The sequence below is a fragment of the Pempheris klunzingeri genome, chromosome 16 (genome assembly GCF_042242105.1).
Source record: "Pempheris klunzingeri isolate RE-2024b chromosome 16, fPemKlu1.hap1, whole genome shotgun sequence".
Lineage (NCBI taxonomy): Eukaryota > Metazoa > Chordata > Actinopteri > Acropomatiformes > Pempheridae > Pempheris > Pempheris klunzingeri.
The window spans coordinates 19,538,854-19,563,310 of record NC_092027.1 but is presented as its reverse complement, the minus strand read 5'-3'; the positions used below and the strand labels follow the sequence as shown (position 1 = coordinate 19,563,310).

The window sequence follows — 24,457 nt, the reverse complement described above, 5'->3', positions numbered from 1 at the left end:
TATTACATTTACACTATCTGGAAGAATTTCACTCACATTCAGCATCACTTTCACCACTTGACCAGAAGAAGCATTAAGCACTTGATGGGGATGTTAATGATACATCATTAACATTTACCTTTTCTACAGTAACCATTATCCTACCAACATAACCTTACCATTGAGAAGGAAAAAAAATCTGTTGCCGTTCAATAACAAAATAAAATGATGGTAATAGATGTAGACTCACAGACTCCGTCTTTGGCATTTACAAAGACAAAGACAAATAAAAGGGAGAACTTGTGGTATGGTAATTATGTTAGCCCGTAAGACTGGCGAAAGTCTGGCAGTAAAAGGCAGGATGGTAAAAAGAGGACTCCTGCATAAGTTCTGTGCAGAGGCTTGCTTTGTGGACTTCTGTCCATTTCAGCTTTTGATCTTTCACCTGGGTCTTGTATGTCTACCTTTCATGTCAGCCTCTCTCTCGTCTGAGAGGCAGTGATGGTGTCTGGACAGTGGTGTTAACACAAGAACAAAGAGAGTAAGTCAAGTCAAGCAGCGCGACTGACTCGTATGAGCTCCACATTCTGACATATCATCTCTCCTCTCTGCCACAGTGTCCTTTCTTGTCGTACCTTGTCTTAACCTTGAACAAGGTACTTTATGATCTCTAAAACAAGCTAACATGTTATGAGGAAATCTTTTCGCAAATGTGCACAATATTCTCCAGCGTCCAGACTGTCACTTATCCAGCTCACAAGCACCCAAATAAGCAAATGCAACTGTCACTAAACTAATTCTTTAATGTAGGACAGGATTATTCTTCTGTTGAGCCATTAATCATTAAGCTTGCAGACTTTCAGAAAATAGTAAATAATGGCCATTACATTTTTCCGACTCCCAAGGTTATATCTCTAAATTGCTTGTTTTGTCTAAACAACAGTGCAAAACCCAAATATATTGTTTTCCTGACATCAGATGGACATTCCCATGGTAAGCGCAAAACAGTGGACTTCATTAGAAGGTATAGCTGCATGTCGTCAGCGTAAAAATAAAATGAGAAGCCATTGCACTCATTACAAAAATATTGCCCAGTGGGAGCATACACAGTACTGCATATGTATTTTCTACATAGTATATAAAAAATAAAATAGCACCCAAAATTGATGTCAGGGGCACCCAAACCTAATAAAAAGATGTTTTTCTTTGAGGTCTTACTCTTTCTATAAGAAGTTAATGGTCAGTTATATCAAATGCTGCACATAATTCTAGTAACACAGAGCCCATGTCACATCTGCATTCATGAGTAAGTCATTAGTAACCCTTAACTGCACAGTATCAGGACAAAGCAATGTTTAGTATACAGTAATATGAAGCACAGAAAAGCAACAAATTTGACAAGCTCAAGCTCGCAAATGTCTTTCTTGATAAATGACTGAAAGAGTTTTCTGTTGATGGACTAAGTACTTAAGCTACAAGCTTTCAGTAAGAGTATGTACGTCTGTAAAACTTCTCCCATTTCCACCCTTTTGAAATTTGTAAAGTTCAGCACGCTGTTGCACCAGCTACATTTACTTTCATACATAACGCTGTAACAAGATAATGTAACAGGAAAAAGGGTTTACTTAAAATGTGCACCTCCCCCAAGCTGGTGTCATCGTTCCTTATTAACTTTTATCAGCACAGAATATTTAAGATATGGGAGTGAATAATGACAGATGCGTCAGGTGGATTGTTTCTTCGATATTGTTCATGACAGACTAATTTAAATTTACAGTCACTGTCATTTACAACAAACAAGAGCATGAGTGGCAGCAGACATGAGAACTGCCCTCAGCACCACTTGGTTGCCTAAAACAGAAACTTGTAAGTGCTTAGCTGTGTATGCCGGTCACAATTACATGATTCCCTGATCTCGATTGTTTGAAGTGACTGCAATCATTCCGCACAATCGTTACATTGCACAATCAAGAGGTTTCTACTCCAATTTTAGAAATGTTACAACTAGAATAGAATGCCATCAGCTGGGTTGAGACAAATAAACTGTCTGCATAGAACCAAAGGCAGGCAAAAACAGACCTTACTGCTGTTGGGAGGATTCTTTTGTCTCAGCTCATGAGAGCACATTTCTTGCTTTCTGAAGCAAGATGATGACAGAGAGATGCCAATATCAGCATCATTTATAGCATCAAGTCTCTCCTACATGTTCAGCAGTGCATTTGACAGCTCTGGAAAAAGTTATGCTGGAAATCATTTACAGACCATTCTTTATTGCTTCATTTCAGTATGTTTAAACCCAGTTTAGAATTGTTTTGCAATGTAGTCGGAATCAACAGCTGATCAGTCACTTCATTCATTCAACAAACACGTTTCCATTACCTATTTATCAGAAAGGAAGGGGAAAAAAAACTCTTGAAGTGGGTGTGAGCTCTTTTCAGTGATATTGTAGAGGTTTGATGAATTTTGCAACTTTCCATCAAACTTTTCTATTTAGATCATTTGCATACAACGCCTGGGTGGAAACAGTGTAAGAGTAGTGTAGCTTTGAGTAATTTTAAGTAATTGAGTAATTTCAAGGGAAAGCTATCAGATATGGAATTAATCTGCCGATGCTCAAGTCCAAAAGGAGACTAAGCCCTTCAACGTGTCTGTTTTTGAGCCACAACAAAAGCCAAAATGTAGCCTGCAACTGACTAGGTACATTTAAGCAGCCATTGATCACTTGTGGTCTCTACCTGCCACCTGACACAAGTCAGGTGTCAGCAGTCAATCATAGTAAAAAACAGCCAGTAAAATAGGTTTTGCAACACTTTTTAATCACCACAAGAGGCTATACAACATACAGGCATAAAGGTGCGTAAAAAACATTAGACTAATCCGTTCTGTGTTTTTCAAGACTAGCCGGACACATACACACCCGCAACTACATACATGATCCCTGCCAGACTTACGCCTAGCTGAGGTAATAACATCAATACCATTCAATATATCTCAATCAGAGGCGGCATAAAATAATTCTCTAAAATATAGCAGTCTGACATGGAGAAGTTGTGACCTTCTCTACTCAGAGGTAGAGTGGGATGCCATCAATCGACAGATCGGTGGTTTGATCCCCGGCTCCTCCAACTCCACATGTTTAAGTGTCCTTGGGTAAGACACTGAGCCCCAACTTGCTCCTGAAGCAGCTTCAGTGTGTGAATGTGTGAGAAAGAACAGTCTCCTCCTGCATGAATGATGTGTGAATGGATGAATGAAAAGCGCTTAGAGTAGTTGAAATGACTAGAATGACGCTATATAAATAGACCACTTACCTCCTGTGCTGCGGTAAGTATTTTGTTTGATTTCCAGTTGCAAGCTGCTCTCAGACCAGTTAATTTAGCTATATTCATCATTACAGCGGATAATTACCTGCTGTACAATCAAACGTACACTAGTTCTACTCAAGTACTCACTGCTTCCTCCTTCTTTGAGTTCTCACTAATTTACACACTATTATATGCTACACTCACATATACTACTAGTTACTTTAGCTTAGCATTTAGCGATGGCTTGTCTCTCGCCCGCTCCGGGTCTCTCTTGCTTGATGTGTCTTATGTTTAGCTATTCCTTTTGTTCCTTTGATGATAGTGCATACTAAATCTCGTTTACTTGCTGTGTTTGGAGCAAGGCTCAGTAAATCATATGCATGCCACAGCACCTCTGGTAAACTAGCAAAGAAAATCCTGGTAAACTTATGAAAAGAAATGTATTAATACTTAGGCTGTATAGAGTTTAGCTGCTTGTGTTTATCACATAACGTAAATTGTTGTTAGTGGATTAGCTTTTACACATATATTTGCAGGAGTGGAAGAACTCTTGCATTGCGTTGATGTTGAGCGTAATGAATAAGACACTGGGACAGGTTTCTGTTTGTCTGATTAAAGACTTCAGCTCCTCAGGACACGTCTTAGTTCCCAACTTCTGGGTAAAGGCAAGCGTTGTAGCGCTGAAGTGAGCATCAACGTCAACCCTCTGTGCTACGTAGAAACGCTTAACAATAGCTGTGTGTTTCCCTCTGCATATTAACTTTTGAAAATAAAATCAAGCATCCTTCTACATTAGTCCACGGTCGTGAACCACTTCCTAATGACTTGTGGTCAGCCGACACAACAGTTTTACTATAAGCTATGAGAAATCCATATTTGCAGCACGAGTATGGATTTAAGTCTAGTTGCACAGCCAAACCCAACAGCATAAGATGAGCCCAAAGAGATAATCAAATTGTTAATAGCAAATCTCTACATGACAATTAATCATCAAATAAAATTCCATGTTTGTGACAACTTAACATGCAGGATGTCTAGAGACTGTTTACCTCATATTTGTGTGGTTAAGTTATTTTCACCTCAATAAAAAGGAGTAAAACACTACTGAAATGAGATATGTGTCTAAATGATGTATGGGAGCTTGCAAATACATTTCTCTTTGTTCATTTGTTACTTTCTGTAACTCCTTAGTAGCGGCTTGCTCTCCCGTGTAACTGGAATGTATGTTCAGATGGTCCAACTAACTTGGCAGTTAGTATTATCTCATTATCTCTTTGTAAATTTCCCCCTATGGGGGATCAATAAAAGAAGAAGTCTAAGTCTAACACTAAAATTTACAAACAAACCTACATTCACCTGGTGCAACAGACAACAGAAGCTTAAGAATGATTGATAACCATTCAGAAAAAATGCTACTTAGCAACGTGTTCTAGAAATGCTGCAACATTATTAGTTAAAACAGAGAATGTACTTTTATTGGAGATGCTACAGTCTCCCAGTATGTCAGCACACATACTGTTTATTACTGCCTACCCAAGCATTTTCCTAACATTCCACTGAATAAGATGCACGCTCTAAAAATTATTTTTTAGAGTTTAGATTTTTACAATTGTGCTTACGGGAGAAAAGGACATACTTTCAGTGTCAGTTCAAACTAGCCTGCCTCAGCACAGTGGTTCTTCATAATCTAATGCTAGATCTCAAGGTCCAAGATTCCAGTTCAGCTCTCTTCAAAATGAATGCATGGAATGGCCTCAATTTATTACTGCTACCAACATCATAGATGGCAGTGCAGTACTTCAAACTGATGTCTGATGTCTGTTGCACTTCACTTTGTGGCATTTGCTCTTGAAAGGCTATATAAATAAACTTAAAAATCACTGGATAGCAACTACACAATTCTAGAAGGGATGGGCTCTGGCAGGAATTTGGCTCCTCATCCAGGACACTAACACACTCTACGAAACAGGCAGGAATATGGATGGAACAAGATCCCTTTTCAATCAGTAATATTTTATCCATAGAATACTTTTTAGCAGATATGCCATTGTGACTGCTCATCACAGCTGCTAAATGACATGTAATTGCAAAAGTGTGCACCATTATCTCGATTTGTGCAATTCATTATGTCAAGTCAACAAAAAGGCTTACAAAAAACTGAGTTCTTGGAAACAGATCTAGGAAGCAGTGGGATGCAACCAAGGCAATATGAGAGAAGGCTTTTCATTTCACAGTTGTGGCCATTCAGAACAGGTTTAAATTTTATTGGATTAGATTGAATTCAGGCGGTTTAAGAAAGTCGTACATGCCAATCCTGAATATCATAAAGGAGATGGACCTGAGGTCCAGCAGGGTGTGAACCTGTTCCTCCTGAATTGCTCTTAGCCTTAGCACCAAGTGGAATTTCCTTTGGGTGACTCTACCAGGAGCCCAGACAACACAGCTCCCAGCTTGTGGGGGATACACAAACCCCTTTCACCAAATGAAGGTAGCGTTTCCTGGATCTATTCCTACATGTTGACATGACTTAAGATGGTTCAACAATAAGGCCCATCTGTTTAGCTGGTGTAAAATGCTATGTTGGGCAATTAAATCTAGCAATTTACCTTACCGACCAGGTAAGTGGTAAAAAAAATTCACACCACAACTGATTTACGATTTTTATCTTTTTTTTTCTTAAAAACCAACTACATGAAATGATTCTGGCATTTGGCAAAAACCTTGCAATTTAATTTGCAGGACCACTGAGAATTGAATACATTATTTTCCAAATGAACCATTAGACCTGTCCTCACTAAGGCATATGAACAGAAACCCTGGGAAATATAGTGCTGTGCTGTAAATCTCAAGGATGACATCATATATCTTGACAAAGAATAGCTGAGCTGTTGAATTAAAACTCCAATAACACAATAGATCTATCCATTTCCAGCGCCAGTGTACAGGAACTCCAAACATATTGCTAGAATTATGTTCAGTATTTTACTGCCCCTCCAAAAAAGAAGACCATTCATGTCCTTTGAGAGGAAGGAGAGAAAGATAGAAACTGGCCACAAGTGCTGCCACTGCCTCCTCTCTCTCAAACCTCGACTGCAAACCACTTAGTCTCCCTTCTGTGTCTTTTCAGGGAGATTAAACATGTCTCAGAGGAAGAAAATATCAACCAACCAAACGAACAAGATAAATTTAAGACCTGCTCCTAATATCTCATGTCTGCCTATGGAGAATTGGTGATTAGAACGGTTCCCATCCTTTAATACAGAGTGTGTGTGTGTGTGTGTGTGTGTGTGTGTGTGTGTGTCATACGACAGTGTGAGTTAGACTGTGACATAATCTAACAAGTCCTGCTTGTACCTCAAAGGTGTGCGCTGCTTCAAGGCTAAACTCTGATATGGTCAGCCAATCAGAGTGATGTTGGGCTGTGTCAGTGCAGTCTGAGTTTGTGTGATGTTATACGGAATTACAGGCCAGATCCATTGTACTCATTATCTAACCCAATGAATGTCTGTTGACTGTCATTATTTTCACTGCTCAATATTATTATTTTTTCATTATTAAATTTGTAAACGGAAAAACTAGTCAGGATTTTCATGAAACTCGGTGGAAGGGTATAGCATGTACCAAGAAATAACCTATTCATTTTTTTCTTTATCATGGGAGCCTGAACTATTAGCCTTACAGATATCTGAGCTCTCTGAGAACCCTTGTAGTTTTAACTACGTCAAGGGGGACATACAATTAATGGTAACTCTATGAAAGTGCAACTGTTGTCACACACACACATACAGTGTATGATGCTATCTGGACATATTCCAGAAGTGTTTTTACATACACAACAGTCAAAGAGGGCTAGCTCCTATACATTTATGTTTAATGATTTAATGAAGCATCATATTTTTTTCCACAGTAGGGAGACAGACAGCAAAGTTTTATCGACTACTTCTTTCTTGGAAACACTGAGGAGTGAAGGAAAAGGAGGGCATAGTGTCGCAACTCTTCCGAAAGAGTTCACTGTTGATTCAGGTGTATTAGCCAACTATAGAGCTATATCGAACCTTCCCTTTCTCTCCAAGATCCTCGAGAAAGTATCAGACAGACAGGCAGAGGACTTCTCTCTGTACGCGTCTTGTTAGATCTGAGTGCCGCATTTGATACCATTGACCATCACATCCTATTAGAGACTGAAGCACTTCATTGGCATAAAGGGAACCACATTAAGCTGGTTTAAGTCCTATTTATCAGATAGATTTCAGTTTGTACACGTTAACAATGAGTCCTCTGTCCACACTAAAGTTAGACATGGAGTTCCACAAGGTTCAGTGCTTGGACCGATATTATTAACCTTATATATGCTTCCTCTGGGTAATATTATCAGGAAACACTCCATTAATTTCCACTGTTATACAGATGACATCCAATTATATTTATCAATAAAGCCAGATGAATCCAATCAGTTGACTAAACTCCAAGTCTGCCTTAAGAACATAAAGTCCTGGATGAGCAGCAATTTTCTGCTGCTAAACAAAACTGAAGTTATTGTGCTTGGCCCTAAACACCTTAGAGACAGCTTTCCTAACAATATAGCTGCTCTGGATGACATTACTCTGGCCTCCAGCTATCTTTGATCAGGATTTATCCTTTAACTCCCACATTAAACAGATTTCCAGGACTGCCTTTTTCCATCTACGTAATATTACTAAAATCAGGCCCATCCTCTATGAATGACGAGGAAAAATTAGTCCATACATTTGTCACTTCCAGGTTGGACTATTGCAACTCGTTATTAAAGACTCTCCAGCTGGTCCAGAACGCTGCTGCTCGTGTTCTGACGAGAACCAAGAGAAGATACCATATTTCTATTTGCTAATTATTAGTCATATTCATATTGTCAGCACTATAGTTGCTGTTAGTATTTTGGTTGCTGTTTGTTTTTTCTCTCTCTCTCTCTCTCTCTCTCTCTTTTTCTCTCTCTCTCTCTCCCCCTCTCCCTCCCTCCCTCGTTAAAGGGGAGTTTTTCCTGCTACTGTTTCCTAATATAATATCTGTTGCTGCTCATGTGGGGATTCTTAAATCCTTAATTTTTAATTCCTGAATGGTTGGGTCTCTCTCTCTTAATTAGTTAGATTCAGAATTAGTTAATTAGACAAGAGTTTGGTCTGGACCTGCTCTTTATGGAAAGCGTCTTGAGATAACACTGTTATGAATTGGCGCTATATAAATAAAGATTGAATGATTGAATTAGTGCCCATGCAAGAGAAGCAATGTGTTTTATTACTGAACTGTGATTAGAATACACAGTTTCTCTTGGTCTGTTAAAGGTGTCTTGGTCTTGGTGCTATAACATTTGTGTTACAGGTAAAACATGAGGTGTGTATAGTAAGCTGTTTTAAGAGATGAGTCTGAAATGTCTGCCTTGCAGGTACACTGTACTGTAATAATAATACTATAGAAAGTCAATATAGCTGACACAGGAAGTTCAGTCCCTCCTCGACCTCTGTTATACAGCTCCTGATGTTCTAATGCCAAAGCACAAGATCCTGCAGGATGCTTCAAGATAAGCCTGGGAAGGAAATCAATTTAACTTTACATGTTACCAGATAATGTTCATATTTACACAAGTTCCTCTCTGCTGTTATTCAGCTAACACTGTATCTACACAGGATGCATCACATGACCAGCATGTGGGATCTCATGTGAAACATACAACACCTTTCTGTCACTTTTTACATTGGTTGCATTTTCTTTTAGGGGTCCAAGTAGCTAGCTGCTAGAGTTTTTCTAATTATTATTAATATTTTTTATCCACTAAAAGTGTTTGTGCAGCAAAAACTTTAAGACCTACAAGCACCAATATTGGCAGGTGGATTGCAGATTCCACTGGCGGCAATAATCAAGTCTACATTTTCACAATTATTTTGAAAAAAAATTCGGTCTGCATGATCTAGGGTCATGACTCAATCGATGCATTAATTTGGTTGTGAATGATTAAAGCCGGTGGAGCTTAGTGCAACAAGTCTAAATTTCTGGACATTTCACATTCCAAACTTAGAATCGAGCTGAAATTTTTCAACAGACCCACCTCTGTGTGACAAACGCTTGCCTCACAGCAACCTATGATCAATTCAGAAGTCTGTCACTTTATAACTGGCAAAATATGGAAAATCAATTAAAACATATATCTCCTCAAGTCTTCATTCATATGCGACCAAAATTAACACAGATATTCTTTGGGTGCTAAATATTAGGGATGTGCATTTTAAGCCAAAATACTATTCAAAAATTATTCAAATAGTTCACCCCCACCTCCCCTTCACCCCTCGGCAGACGCGTGCACACACACACACACACACTCGCCACTGCTGCCGCTACATGCAACAGATGTAACTCCTTCAAACTTCACTTTGCTGTTGTTTTTATCATCTGCCAATTTTTCGCTTTTATTGCTCAAACACGTATTACTTGTGGCAGAATTACAACATCTTCCGTCCACCCGGACCAAACGCCCCAGCAGGAGGGGGAATCACCCCAGGAGGAGAGGAGAGCGAGCCGGGATCAGAGCTAAGCTAACCAGGCTAACACCTAAGGCTGCTTCAAGCTAAATGTCCAGTCGCTGGGAGATCAGCTGGATGAAAAGGGACTCAGACTGCCTGAGCAATGAAAAAGAGACTGATAGTTCCCACATCTTTACAGAGACCTGGCTCCATCTCAGCGCCCTGGATCAATCTACTGCCCCGACAGGCGAACTATCGGGCACCATTACAAACAAAGAAAAATATACTTCTAAAGCAAGACGATAGTCGTAGAAAATGTTTGTTTTTTTTAATTTAACAAATATTCGAATTTTCAAAAATCTTGACCCATCCCTACTAAATATTACGTTTCCAGTGGTATTCAGATTGGTCAATTGATGACTCCACAAAGACAGTTTCGCACATGTGGTGTAGTGGTGTAGCCTTAACTTAGGAACTTGGAGAAGGTATGTGAAAGCCATGTCAACCCAGTGACGCAGTCAGTGAGTCACCTTCTCTGAAGAGACAAAGGTCCAGGTTTTGACCCCTCGGGTGGCCAATCCCTATTTGCCTAGAATGTGGCAATTCATGCATGTGGATTGTTTTCATCATTTTAATCTCTCAAGTTAGCTGCAGCTTTGCTTCACTGGTCGTCTTTTCTACAAGTCTCACATTTTGTGATTTTTCTCTCTCAATTTTCTCAAAAATCCTATTTTCAACATCTCATCAGAAGCTGCTGAAACAACCGTCCCAAAACTTAGTCAGGTTCTTACTGTAAATTGTTGGAGAAATTTTGATACATCAGTCTGTTTCAATTATACAAGCCAATAGAAGGTAGGAGATGTGTCTTCACTAAATGTTTCTGAAGGTAGATCTGTAAACCTCAACAGAGCATCAGTATTGAGTAATGATCACATTAAATTGTCTAAAAGAAAATCAAGAGTTTTCCTTCTGGACAATTAAACAAGAAACAAACTTACAAAAGCTCACATGCTGCTTGGACTCAGAGAGTAAACCACACTCCAAGAGAATAACTACAATTTGCTCAAAAACAACAGTAAGATAAATAGACTTGTATCAGTAAGTGAGATGTAAGTACCTGAGAACAAATGTCTGAAAATCCCCTATAGTTGTGATTCATGCTGAGAGCTAACTGACTAGTTAAAACTAAGGCAATGGTCCACAGCCAAACAGAAAGTGTTCTTGAAGGGATGGGGGTAAAGTGGGTTGAATGGACACTTTCTGCACTGTACTACAACAACACATCTTCCATGAAGCAGTCTGTCTCTCTCACATAGTTTCCTGCGCTGGAGGAACCATGGCAACCAAGCATGAACTGGGACAATGAGTTATTTCTGTGTGCAATACAGAGAGAATGTCTGCTTTCTGTAGTATTTGGTTGGTTTATTGTTGAAATAGTCCAATGTCCCACAGTCTTATTACCACTACTACAATGTAAGACCTTGAAACTTAACCTTTAACTTGTAGTGGTAGTGACATCACAGCAAATATATATAAAGTACAAAATTAACTTTATGTGGTAGAGTTTGTTGCCACAGCTTTGGAGTGCGTACTGCCAACTTAGGGGGAAAGTAAGTGACTCAAGCATGAATGTACTTACAGAGAATGGTGGTGGAGTTTGTTTTTGTAAATATTCTACCTTTATATACCCTTATATATTCGACTAAGTGTGCCTCTTACCTTCATGCACAGTCACCCCACAGTTGTCACACTGGATGATCTCATCTGCATCCTCGCTGTTGTCTCCCAGACACACGCAGCAGATGAGGATGTGCTGAGTGCTCCAGGTCTGGGACCGGTCCAGCAAGGCATCCTGGGGAATCAGGAAACAGAGCCACAGTAAAGCCACTTATCCAGTGTCCCCTCCCTCTGATCTGACCACAGATCCAGTAACTGGCAGTTAGTAAATCCCATATACAATGCTCGTGGACATTGTGCTAAGTCGATTACAGAAAAGGCAGTAATTCTGCTGGAATCACTGTGATACCATCTAAACCTCTCACTGGATTATATGGTGACTTTGTGACTCATATTGTTGTTTGGTATTATGGAGTGCCATACAAAGTAGCCAATGTGCAGGCAAAATGCCTAATTCATTTGCAATGGTTTACATAACTAGGACAAGGTGGAAGATGACATTTGCTTCAATGCTCAGCAGCTAAATAATGTAGTACAGTTATCTCACCGAGCCTTTGACTATTAAGACAAAGTGCTACTTTCCTAAACCCCTTTACAACTTCAAAAGGTCTGTTTGTTCGCTGCTCTGATTTTGTTGAAGAACTTAATTTCTCAGGCTCTGAATGACTTCACAGGCAGCATGGGCCAGGCCTTAAATAGCAGCCAGACAGAGACTGTTGATCAAAATTCAATTTTCAGATTTTCAAATGTATTGTTAATGTTTTTATTATTAAAAAGGCAGAAAAAAATGTGAATCTGAAATTCTCCTTTAGCCACATGAAATGTATACAACCTTGTACTAGTATCTACAGTTTAGAAACACAGACAGTTGTGCAGAATAACGACCACCACATTTAGTAAATGTGAACTAACACACAATTTATTCCATTGAATTTGAAGGCCATGGACAAAGTTGGATTCTATATTTCACTGTAGAATTACCGTTGTGTCTCCACTGCCTCACAAGCTAATATTACTGTAAGGCAGTTGTATTTTACAAAGATGGCAAAAAAACCTCAATGCTTCCTGACATTACACAAGTTATTAGGGCTGGGTGTTGGTAGTCAATACCTTCAAGGTATATACTAAATTACCAAATATCAAGTGATATCAAAACTTCCCCAGTCAAGCCAGACCAGCTCTCGACCCCTCTTGTACCCAGATTTAGACAGAAACAACTGCATGCTTTTGCCCAATTATAACCAACATTAGTGTTCTTCAAATTCATGTGATGGATGATGGGCCCTTGAGGTACACCTTACACACAGTCTGTGGTGTCTGGTGAACATGCCACCAAACCATTTGGAAATATGCCAATACTACACACCAGTGACGTCTGATAAAAGTGAAGGCAACACGAGGACAGAACATTTGAGCTAAAGATGGGAATATGAGTAACATGAGTGGTGGCATGACTACTGAACGCACCATTTGCATAAAGGGTATCGAGGGAAGTAGAAAACAAGATATCAAATGAAGTAATCTATTGGTACCGGTATCACTTTAATGACACGGGTATTGGTACCCGTATCCTAATATCCAGCCCTACTGATTAAGTGACTAATCACTGCAGAAGGGCAGGGAGACAGTAGCTAAAATGACTGACTCATGATAAAGCAGCTAATGGTAGACTTGTGACTCTAACTCTTTACATAAATACGTCTTAAGTTTAAAAGAAGTGATTTAAATTCAAACGACTTTGTTCATGTAGACTGAGAGTCTATGCAGTCTGACTGGTTGATGCACAGATGTGGCGTTATTATGTAATTTCAGTCGGACTGGAGCTGCACTCACCTCATTGCTCTTCCCCTGTGACATGCTGTCATTCGTCAGCTCTTCATCAAAAGCACTGGAGCTCTTAGCCTTCTTCTTAGGCTTCTTCAGCTCTTTGTCACTATCACTGCTGCTGTTGTTGTTGTTGTTGCTGTTGTCATCACCATCTTCCTTGTCATCATCCTCACCATCATCATCATCCTCATCATCATCGTCGTCGTCGTCGTCATCGTCGTCGTCATCATCGTCGTCGTTATCGTCGTCACTAGCGCTGCCACCCTCCTCTTCCTCTGTCCCTCCTTTTTGAGCTGCTGCTTTGCCTTTCTTCTTCCCTGCTGTGGGTCTCCAGTCATTATCATCCTCACTGTCGTAGTCGTCCATCTCGTTCAGGTCTTCCATAGTGGTGAAGTCCAGCAGGGGGCGGTTCCTACGGAAATTCCACTTCTTGGGCTCAGCCTGAGACTCTTCTGTGTTTACGCTGCCAGACCCTGATGTTGAGGTAGAGTCAGCACCAGCAGCTGCAGCAGGCTCAGGCTCGGGCGCCTTCTTGCTCTTGCGTCGGCTTTTGAGTAAGGTGACAGCCGGGGTGTCTTTGGTGGAGCTGTCTGAGAAAGGCTGCTGTTTGGTCTTCTCTTCATCTTCAGTTAAGTTGTCCTCAGCAGCCAGGTTTTTGGCCTCCTCTTCATCTATACCATCATCTGCAGAACCAGCATTGTCAGAGTCACTTTCTGAACCTGCAGCGCTCGCTTTAGACCCTTCCTCCTCACTGCCGTTGCCTGTGGCGTCTGATCCTATCAGATCACAAAACAATGACAACAGAATCAAAAGTGTGAACAATGAGCTCATACTGACAGGCCTGGTCAACTTTGACTGGTAGGTTTGGCAACATTGTACCTGGGTACAGACTTTTTTTAATAAGTGATTCATCATTTTTGAGATTTTTCGAGTAAAAACTGGGAAGACTGGGAAGCTCCTCATTTGTGGGAACTTGCTGCTATTTATTTTGCTCACATTATAAATAAATGAATATCTTTAGGTTTTGGACCGATGGTCAAACATTTAAAGATGTCACGTTGGACTTTGGGAAATTGTGATGGGCATTTCTAACTATTTACAGACATGTCAGTGATTAATTTTCATCAATTGATCGTAAAAATAATAGGAAAACTAATCGATAATGGAAATAATTCTTTGTTGCAACCCTTGTGTTATATAATATAAATGATTCATGTGCTCCTATCTGAGAATGTCTGCTGCACTGTGAGTGTTGGTTTGTGTCTATTGTTGGATGTGTGTTTTTAAGCTACTTTCATGCCCTTTTAAATTGTCCTTCGGGAACAAATAAAGTATTCTGAATCTGAATTCTGAGGCTACAGCAGTGGTTCCCTAACCTAGATGGAGGATCCAGGATCCAGTCCCAAGATAAATCTGAGGTGCTCTCAAGTTAATTAAAAGTTTAAGAAAGAAGATATATATTTTGTTACACAAAACTTGGTTTCTTTTCTTTATTATAATTCATATAAATATATTATTTATAATTTCTTTAAATTTTGCTTCTTTGTTAGTTTTGCTTTAGCCCTAAAACACATTATTCAAAGGAAACAATGCAAGTCTTTTTAGTCCAACTGCAAACAATCCATGCCCACTGTGAGGCAATAACTTAAGAAAAGGGGCTATAACTACACATTGATTTGTTTTATGTGGTCACACGTCAAAAAATGTGTGTGTGTGTGTGTGTTGGGAGGGGGGGGGGGTGGTGTTTAATTGGGATGTGCACATATATTTTCAAAGACATTACAAAGACTGTGTTTACCTGAGGCATCTCCCACTTCGAAGTCACTGTCATCTGAACTGTCATAGTCCAAGGCATCTAAAAGAGAGGCAGCAAGTGGCTTCACCTGCCTGCGCTTCAAACTACGGTCCACTAAAAAAAGAGAGTTGCAGAGAACAAAAACACGAGAAAATTACGTTTGTGTAATCTGTGATGTCAATGCAGGAGGATAACACATTTGGATTTATGAGAGCAGTGGCAAGCAGTACAAATCTAAACCTAAACAAAGCAATTAATCAGAGAGACCATGTAAAACCTGCAATTACAGTGTTGCCTAAAAATGATTACTCCAACTCACTGGCATTATAAGAACATCTAGCCTCAACATATCAGATTGCTGACAACATAAAATACACACTGTCAAAAGGAGATTTATCAAAAGACTATCAATTCTGACATCTTCTATGCATACATATAGTTCCTACCAAAAGTGTACTTTAATCATATTCCCCAGAGATATTGTTTCACTTTGTTGAGTACAAGGTGACTGTGGACTGTGCTGAAACTCATGGAACTAGAGTTACACTTCCATTTGGCCTTAGCTCATCACTAAAAAGAAAACTGTTGCCATGCCATCCTCGTGTTTTAACTCAGAATGACAATAAGCAGTGATCATGATGAGCGGATGCTTTGCAGTAGATAGTCTTAAATGGTCTTTGCTAGATATCTTCTACTGAAAAGAAGACGATTACTGAGTCATAGAACTATCTGCAGCTCCTTACAAGGAGTGGTCATGTTCCAGTATAACATTATGGCAATAGATACCAATTTAACACCGTATTTGGAACCTGATTTTGTACAATGCGAGGAGAACTGCAGCCGAACGCTTGTCAAAGTGTTATACCGCTGACAGTCAGAATATGACACTAAAACAAGTGTGACACGCCATCAGTAAGTGTCAGGGGAAGCAGTATAGTTGAACACAAGTGACACGCTGTTTATAGGTGTCGCACACCAGCAAAATCCTATAATCAGTGGTGGCACACGTCGGTAAGGATCAGTATATGCCAGTAGGAAGAGCCGTATGCCGATAAAATAACAGCTGACAACAGTGAAATACCACTAAGTATTCAAATATACCACATGAACATGATCAGATATACCACATGAACATGAGTGGCATATCACATATCATATCATATATATACATATACACACACACACATATATGCATATATTAGGTGATATATAATGTATACATCGCCTATTTTCCGAGTCTTAAGGTTACAATGACACTAAACTCAGTGTGCTGCTGGTAAACCTAAATCGTACACACCAGTATAGGTAGCATGAGCTGTTGTAAGTTAGGTTATCCGTTACTGACTGCTGTGCTGAGTAAAACCCAGAACAGCTCCGTTTGCATCAGTCCTTGTTTCGGACTTGGATTTGAATCACTTCCGTCCATGTTGAAAACACAAAGCAGACCCCACCACTGATGTTTGTTTACACCGTGCCTATCTACATAGCAGTCTGACTACATTCAGCAGTGACAGCAGAGAGGCGAGACACAAGTTTCATCGGACTTAGCCCGACGGTTTGAATCACACAAAGTGAACTCTGATGCTGACACTGGGACAAATGTGACACTTATGAACGCTCCTCACGTGCACATGGCGTTTGCTATTAGCTAACTGTTAGCAAACAAAGAGCACCGCTGCGCCTCAACGCTGACGGGAAATCTTGCTCTTTCGGCCAATAGATAACCACAGACTCCCAGTTACCTAACGAGTGTCGGTGCACACTGCAATCCAGATAAATAACCTCACATTTATTGCCATTGTGTCCGCACGACGCATTCTTGTCTGCCAATCAAGGTAAGTAGCTCAGTGTGGCTAGCATTAGCCGTAGCATTTCACGTCAAATTACGCCACTGTCATGAAAATATTTCGGCCCGCTTCACACAGATACATGTATGAGAAAGACATTGAGGGGTAACATACTGGTTAGGCCGACGAAAACAGACCAAGCAAACTACCGAGCCGCACTTAAAACAGATGCGCATTAGCATTATTAGCAACACCAAGTGGTGGTCACAAAGCGTAGCTGGGCTAGCTTAGCCGGCTAGCTGCTAATTAGCAGCTGTGCAAGCCTACAGATAACGTTATTAAACCGGTGCGCCGGGAAATGCAACTGAACGACTTTGTGCTAAATCTGAGAGGAAAATAAGGAGGTGGAAGGCGGCACTCACTCTGTGGTTCGTATTTACTACAAGGAATAAGGCAGCTCTCCGTTTAGCAGCATGTTATGGACAATGGAACACAGCAGTGACGTACAGACGACTGGATGTTGTTGCCATGGGGACGGATAAGCTTGGAGGTACGGGATGGTTACATTAGAGAGAGAAACTCTATGTATTACCGAACAATTGAGTTTAAGCACTTTATTTTAAACAGTAGATATTATTAGCATTTGTATGGTGTAATCATATATCATTTCCATTTTATTTTGGGAATATGTACAGCACAGGCATTGAAACAGACAGCCCTCACTGTATGAGACTTAGAGCTGAACCCAGAGACCATCACCAAGTCAAATGAAGACAAATTAGAAACCATTTAAAAGAAACCCATTGCAAACAATGAAGAAAAAAAGACAGAAAACATTTTGGTTTCCTAAAATAACAGTAAATAAATTGTTAAGACATCTCTCTGCTTGTGTTACTTCAGTTTGGTGCTGGTATCCTGGACAATGAAACGTGAAAAGTGAAATCACAGATGAAAGGAGAGAAGCCACCTTGAATGTGTCAGTAAGGTGTTAGTCCACCTTGAGCAGCAACAGCTTCAGTGCGGGCGTGGGTCGTCCCTCAAGCGGAAGGTCAGTGGTCGATCCCCGGCTCTTATGAGTCAGCATGTCCAAGTGTCCCTGGGTAAGACACAGAACCCCAACTTGCTCCTGAAGCAGCTTCAGTGTGTGAATGTGTGTGAAAGAACAGTCTCCTCCACCTTAGATTCCTCCTGGATGAATGATGTGTGAATGGATGAATGAGGATGTGATGGAAAAGCGCTTTGAGTGGCCGAAATGACTAGAAAGGTGCTACACAGATACAGACCATTTACTTATTGTCATAGCTGAGAAATGAATGTGAAATAATGGCAACGCGCACAAACCTACATAAAAAGGTCTAGGTTGCATTTAAACATCCAGAATCTTAGAATGTTTGCCACCAAAAATGGCTAAATGTGTTCAGCTTGAGTAACCCTAACCCTGCTCTTGCATCCTGTTTTGTTTGTAATTGTTTGCAAATGTTCTTCTAGAAAGCATTTGTCCTAAAAAAAATCATGCATTTACTGTATTCATAGTTTTGGATTTATTCAAAAAATTGCCTTTAAAAAGGTGCAGTTACATGAAAATCTACTTTGGCTCAAAATGAGCCCTGTTTCTATTGTCCTCCTTTGACTTTGCCAGTTTAGCAAATAAGAGGTGATTAAAATAAATGAGCCTAGATTGATCCTGATACATGGTAAGGAAAAGACTGATGGCGCAGGCAAGCAAAAGGGATGATTACAACTGTCCTTGCTTGATGACAAATGGCCCTGTATTGTGCTGGAAAGAGGTAGTTTTTTATCAGCTTGCATCAAAACACTTTGGGGATATCACAGTAGCCATCATTGTCATCATCACTATCAACATTTTCATCGTTTTCACTCCTGCTCTGCTTTGATCAACACAGAGCTTGTGATGCAGCCAGATAGTGTTGGAGGGAATATGACAAGTAGTGAGTCTGAAATTGCATTGATCAGTGTGATAATGTTAATGAGGCCAAGTGTAAATGTAACAGAATTACATTCATGGAATTACAATTTTTTTCCCCCTAGCGGATCCTAGTTTATATGATTCCCGAGCAGTACAAATGGAAATACGGTTATAAAGTAAAGGCTACACTTCTCAACATTAGATGAGATGATTCAATTCCACACAAATGTGTTTTTGAGCTCCACCGGGCATCCTGAGGATAATATTTGTGAACAAGCGTCATGCTGAGCGAGCCTGTGGATATCAACAATTGTGTCCTAAAGCTGTTTAGTTTAAAAAAAAAAAAAGATCAAAATCCAAAAAAATATCAGACTCAGTGACAGAATAACAGCTCAAAGAGAAAGAAAGGATATCTGCAACATATGTGTTTTTCTTTTTCCCCATGATAATAATAATAAGAAGGCACATAGAAGAATGAAGCAAGCTCTTCAGCAACACAAAGGGCGCACTCTGTCAAGAGGACTCACTGACATAACAGGTTTGGTCCATTCTTCTTTTGTATCCCTTTGGTGTAAACATCACAGGGAGTGAAGGGTGGATAATACTGTATGAGCATGTTGCGGCGGGTGCAGAGAGGAATAATGCAGATAGTGGAAGTAACAAAAGTAAAGCAAGGCTTGATAAAGACTGAAGTCTATGTAAAGCGTCCTTGGGTTTCTTGAAAGGCGCTATATAAATCCAAACTATAATTATTGTTATTATCATAAAGCAGTAGCAGCACTATTAACAGAGGGTAACCCACATTCAGCTGCCCTATTAACGGGCTATGTTAACCACACACTCTGTGCAGACACACAGTAGAAGTTCACATGTTTTGGCCACTTGAATGTGCATGGCAACATGCTGTAAGTCCTTAATGTGACTGTGATAAATGGACAAATGTGATGAAAGTGCTCCGCAACAGGGGACACATTTTCATAATCAAATCAAAACCAAAACGTTTCTTGACCTTAAGCTAACCACTATTATTTTCCCAGAATCTGACCAAAGTGAACCCCAGTCTCCGATAAGTCCTGCACCTCCCTGCAGTCTGACCCCTGGGCAGTACTACTACGAACCAGCTGGACTGACAAAATCTTTTGTTAACATAATCCAGACGGCATTTATTTTACAACTTGGTAATGTCTAAACATCTTTTCTGGGACAAAAGCCATGCATGCTATCCTCACCCTGAGTGACTTTGTAGTGGTAATGCACAACCCAAACTATAATTTTGGAAGGGTTGAGGGTAATTTGGCATACATGTGGTCTTTAAGTGGTGGCAATAAGATATTAAAACCAAGGGCACAAGATGAAAATGAAGCAGCGTCCATGAAGCTGCAGACTTGCTGGTATAGAAGTAACAGAGTTGTGCAGTTGTCTCGGGAGTTGAAGGTGTGCCTGTGCAGACAGTAAACGGTGATAATGTTTTTATCAGGTAATCTAATATGTTCAAGTTTTTAAATCTGAATGATCTCACATGGTTTAACTGTTTATTTAGTGTATTTGTGATTCAAAAGCACATATAAGGCTTGAGTCGTTTAAAAGGAACAAATGGGGTACATGGACATGCAAATTAGCCTCAACACATTACTCTTAGGGGTAGAATGAAATGCAGCAGATGATAAAATTAGATGGTGGCAACTTAAGTGAAGTTTGATTTAAGAGGGGCAATAGGAACAGCAGTGCAGGAGCGGTGCAGAGAGCTGAGATCTTGAGAAAGTGTCCCACCACAGATATCAGTCAGCCTGATGAGCCAGAGGACAGAAGCAATTACATTGAGAGCAAGAATAACACAGGGTTTAGGAAATAAAAACATTACTATAAGAACGGACCATGACCAAGTAAGGTTTAAAACCTCATTTGAAGAGAAGTAATTGCATTGGGTGTAATTTATGAATCCTGAGAAAAAAAATGTACCAGAATGTCTGCGCTGATCTACAGCCTCACTCCACCTCAAGATTTTGCATTTAAATTGGAATATTTGTCCATTCATGTGGTGTAAATCATGTGATACCATGTTCAGCATTTATCTTTCATGAGGCTGCTTTTACATTTCATTCTACCTCTGGAGAAAGTGAATTGTATCACACCACTTGCGGTGCCCCATGGTGTCTCGCAATAAAGTGTTCCCTGGTAGCCAATTACGCCTGAGGCACGCAGAACAAATTATATTTACAGACGTGTCATTTTCAGCTCTCACTAAAAATAAACCTGATAATGCAATTTGATGAACAAAGAATAAAATGCTTTACTATTTAATACAGTGGTTATCAATTAGCATCATATCAATTAACTGTAGTTTAATTGGCTCTGAAACTCACTTCAGATGAGTCCACATTCAGCGTATGCACAATCAGACCATGAAGATGCACAGCATTCATCTCTGTGCAGAGACACAATATAGTGACTAAGTCAGACCAATGCATAATCCAATCATTAATCTACACCTGACTGAAACCGGCATTTGTCTACTCTCGCAGATATAAAAAAGGGCACTAAAGCGAGCCTATTTGCTAACCAGTGGTTAATGTGGCCATTATGTAATGATGGTAAATGGGATGATGTAGCGTAACGATAACACAAGTTGAGTAGAGTCAATAAACTCAGCCAACTGTTTTGTTGCTTATGTGTTTGTCTTTGCATTTTTATGGGAGGAATGTCTTATTTTCCTTTCAAACATCAAAAGTCTCACTTTAAATGGCATAAACATGCATACACCCACACCCACACACACACACACACACACATGCGCGCTTTGCCAAACAACAGTAAAAAATGTAACACTAAAGTGAAATTAATGAACTAATTATGTCAGGTATCAAATCTTGTGAAGGACATAGAAGTGATAATTGTAGCAGTTTGAGAAAAGTAGCAGTTGGAGAGCCTACCGATGGCCTTTATGCACCAGTATCACTTTCAAGGAGATGAAAAAGACTTTGAGTGTCTTCGGAATTAATTTCACAGCAGTTGTGATTGCTATCTGAGACTGGTGGTGGTGATGAGGCAATGTTGCACTGAGGGGACCTAATTATGTGCTACGTATTCACACGATGTATCTTCTTCACGTGTTTTATCACAAACGTTGTTGTTGCTTTTCACAGTAAAAATGCCTCATGTAATATAGCAACAACATTCATATACCTTGATGAGTCCATGTCACCCAGTCCGATGAATGTATAACACTGACTGGGTCATAGGCCGTTCCCTGTGTTACTGTCTGTTATTGTCTGCAGTGCCCTGTATTTTTGTAACTGGAACTGTTACCTGCTATTTTTTTGTATTTATCATTTATTTAATATTAACTGTAAATGAAAATATTCCTTCATTTAAATATATTTTTAAAATCCAAAATACTTTGCTAGTACGTTTTATCCAGCCACAAAAGATGGGACAGGGTGTGCTGAGGACACAAGGGTCCAGACTGTGGCAGCTGGATAGTCTGAAGGCACTTTTAGAATAGAATAGAACAGAATAGCCTTTATTGTCATTGCAGTACAATGAAATAAGGAGAATAAATATTGAAGGTCAATTAGGTCCTGGCGACTGTAAACAAAGCTACTCTGACATATAGCAAAAATCGTAGGCAGAAACACTAAAAACACTAGAAAATGAAGGCACCAAGCTGGAGAGCAAAGAGCCGCTGCACTCATGTGTGCCGCCATCTTTTTTTTAAGAGAGACTTAAGTAGGAATATCAACCTGAAAGTGTGAAAAAAAGGATTTCTGTGAGGGGGGATGGCCACCCCCCTCACCCTTCCCAATTTATTTTTTAATTTTGTGTCCACATTTTCTTGAGATTTATAACTTTTCAGTGATTCTAATGCCAATTTACCGAAAGCTTGCAATTCTTTGACCCTACACACTACGTCTTGAGATCCCAACCTTAAACTGGCCCCCTTTGCAGAACCAGAATCAGAGCTTTCAGAGGATTGTTGTCAGCTGTCCTCATAAGAATAGATGTTCACCAAACACACACACACACACACACACACACTGCCACATAAACACATACACAGCACAAGAATAAGCAAGGTTAATAGATGTCATGGAAACTCAATTCATTAGCCCTGGCACCTTGACACTGTGTTACTGGGCCGCGAATAGACTCCTCTCACTGCAGCAGGAGATCCAATCGTTTCCAGATAGGCTTTCAGCTGTGCCACTTTGTGTGTTATGATGTTTCAGTCATGTTTAAAGGGTGCCTCTATTGGAGATAGTCTCAAAAAATGCAGATGGCATGTGTCAGCCAACTTCCAATTTCCTTTAAAAGGCACAACTATTTATAAAACTTCCAGGCACTCTCTCCTTGGCGCTTTAGACACAGCCTTCATTTCTCTGATGGATTGGCTGTCAAATTCCAACAGTGCAGTGCTTCTTTCACTTCATAGACATCTCTGTGCTCCTGACTGTGCATAGCAAGCTGTAGTTTTTCTCCCTTATCGTTACACTGCTATTTCCTGTCTCCTCGTGTAAACAAACAAGCCGCACAACTGAATGATCATGATTTTGTGAGGGTTTAACTCCGACAATGAAGCTCATATGCCATGTAAGGTAATCATCATCGCTTGCTACCTCATCAGAAATGTTAATTAATTAAGAAGTATGCCATCTTTATTTCCACAGTTATGAGCAGTAAACTGGAAACTATATGGTGTAGATGTCTTTAAAGGATAAGCTTGGGAAGAGGATCTGGGTGTAAGGTTAACCCTTTCATGCATGAATTATGATAACCTCAGTGTAACCAAGTGTTTTTATTCATCTTTAGGCATTCAAGTTCAAGGTTTGAACTTTTTTTTTTCAACCCATATTTTATGAAGATATATTTACATGTCCAGTAGTTGAAATCTAGCTAGTGATGCATGATGTACAATTCAGTGGACATGTGATTGATCATAATTTCCTCCCAATATAAAATCAATACTTGGAAAATGTATCAATTGCCTGACTCCTTAGATGTTACTTGATGTCACCATATTTTTATTTCCTGCACCCTTGCAGGTTTGAACAGACAAAAATGAGCAACTTGGTGTTTCTGGCTGTCTGTCGGCAATCTTGGTTTCACTCTTTATTTTCACTTGTAATGGCTTCCCACTGGGTAGCAGTGTATGAGATGATGCAGTAGCATCCACTGTAGTGGCAGATGTGCAACTATGCCATCAAAACTGCAGTGACCTCTATGCATGAAAGGGTTAAAGTTAGAGTTGTGTTTATATCTGAATCAGGGACCAATACTGTGAAATACTGGGAAAACAAACCAAATACAGCAGATTGCACCACATTGGCCCACCCCCAATGTCCTGGCCGTATAGACTGTATATAAAGATGGACCACGCATCTCCACTTCTTCCCATCGTCTTGCACCGGTGATGGTATTTGCTGCCAGATTCGATGTAGTAGAGATCAGGCAGTGGAGCTGCAACATCAAGGTTGTGCCCGTGCATCCGCCTGATTCAGTCAGGAGCACTACAGGACAACCCCTTTATGTCAGTGTTGTCGTGGTTGTGGAACGTTAAAGTTACACCTCCTCTTGATGTTCCTACTCAGCGTATACCTTTACCAAAGAGGAGCCTGATGCCTCCACAACTGTTTTTCAATCACAGCTGCCAATCATGACATCACACCCGTTTA

General features: G+C 40.0%; 1 protein-coding gene across 4 annotated transcripts in view; it reads right to left on the bottom strand.

The window, feature by feature from the left end:
* The window catches only part of phf14 (PHD finger protein 14), an 88,852-nt gene extending 71,493 nt beyond the window's left edge, over positions 1-17,359 (bottom strand). For 3 of the 4 annotated variants that reach the window (XM_070845936.1, XM_070845938.1, XM_070845939.1), the window contains exons 1-4: positions 17,284-17,359; positions 15,078-15,188; positions 13,286-14,055; positions 11,495-11,627 (exon numbers count right to left, since the gene is read on the bottom strand). In XM_070845936.1, the coding sequence (XP_070702037.1) occupies positions 11,495-11,627; positions 13,286-14,055; positions 15,078-15,188; position 17,284 (1,015 nt within the window). In that variant the 5' untranslated portion in view covers positions 17,285-17,359. Of the gene's footprint in view, positions 1-11,494; positions 11,628-13,285; positions 14,056-15,077; positions 15,189-17,035; positions 17,105-17,283 lie in introns of those variants that run through there. The other variant, XM_070845937.1, reaches the window with a different exon arrangement.
* Positions 17,360-24,457: the final 7,098 nt, after the last annotated feature.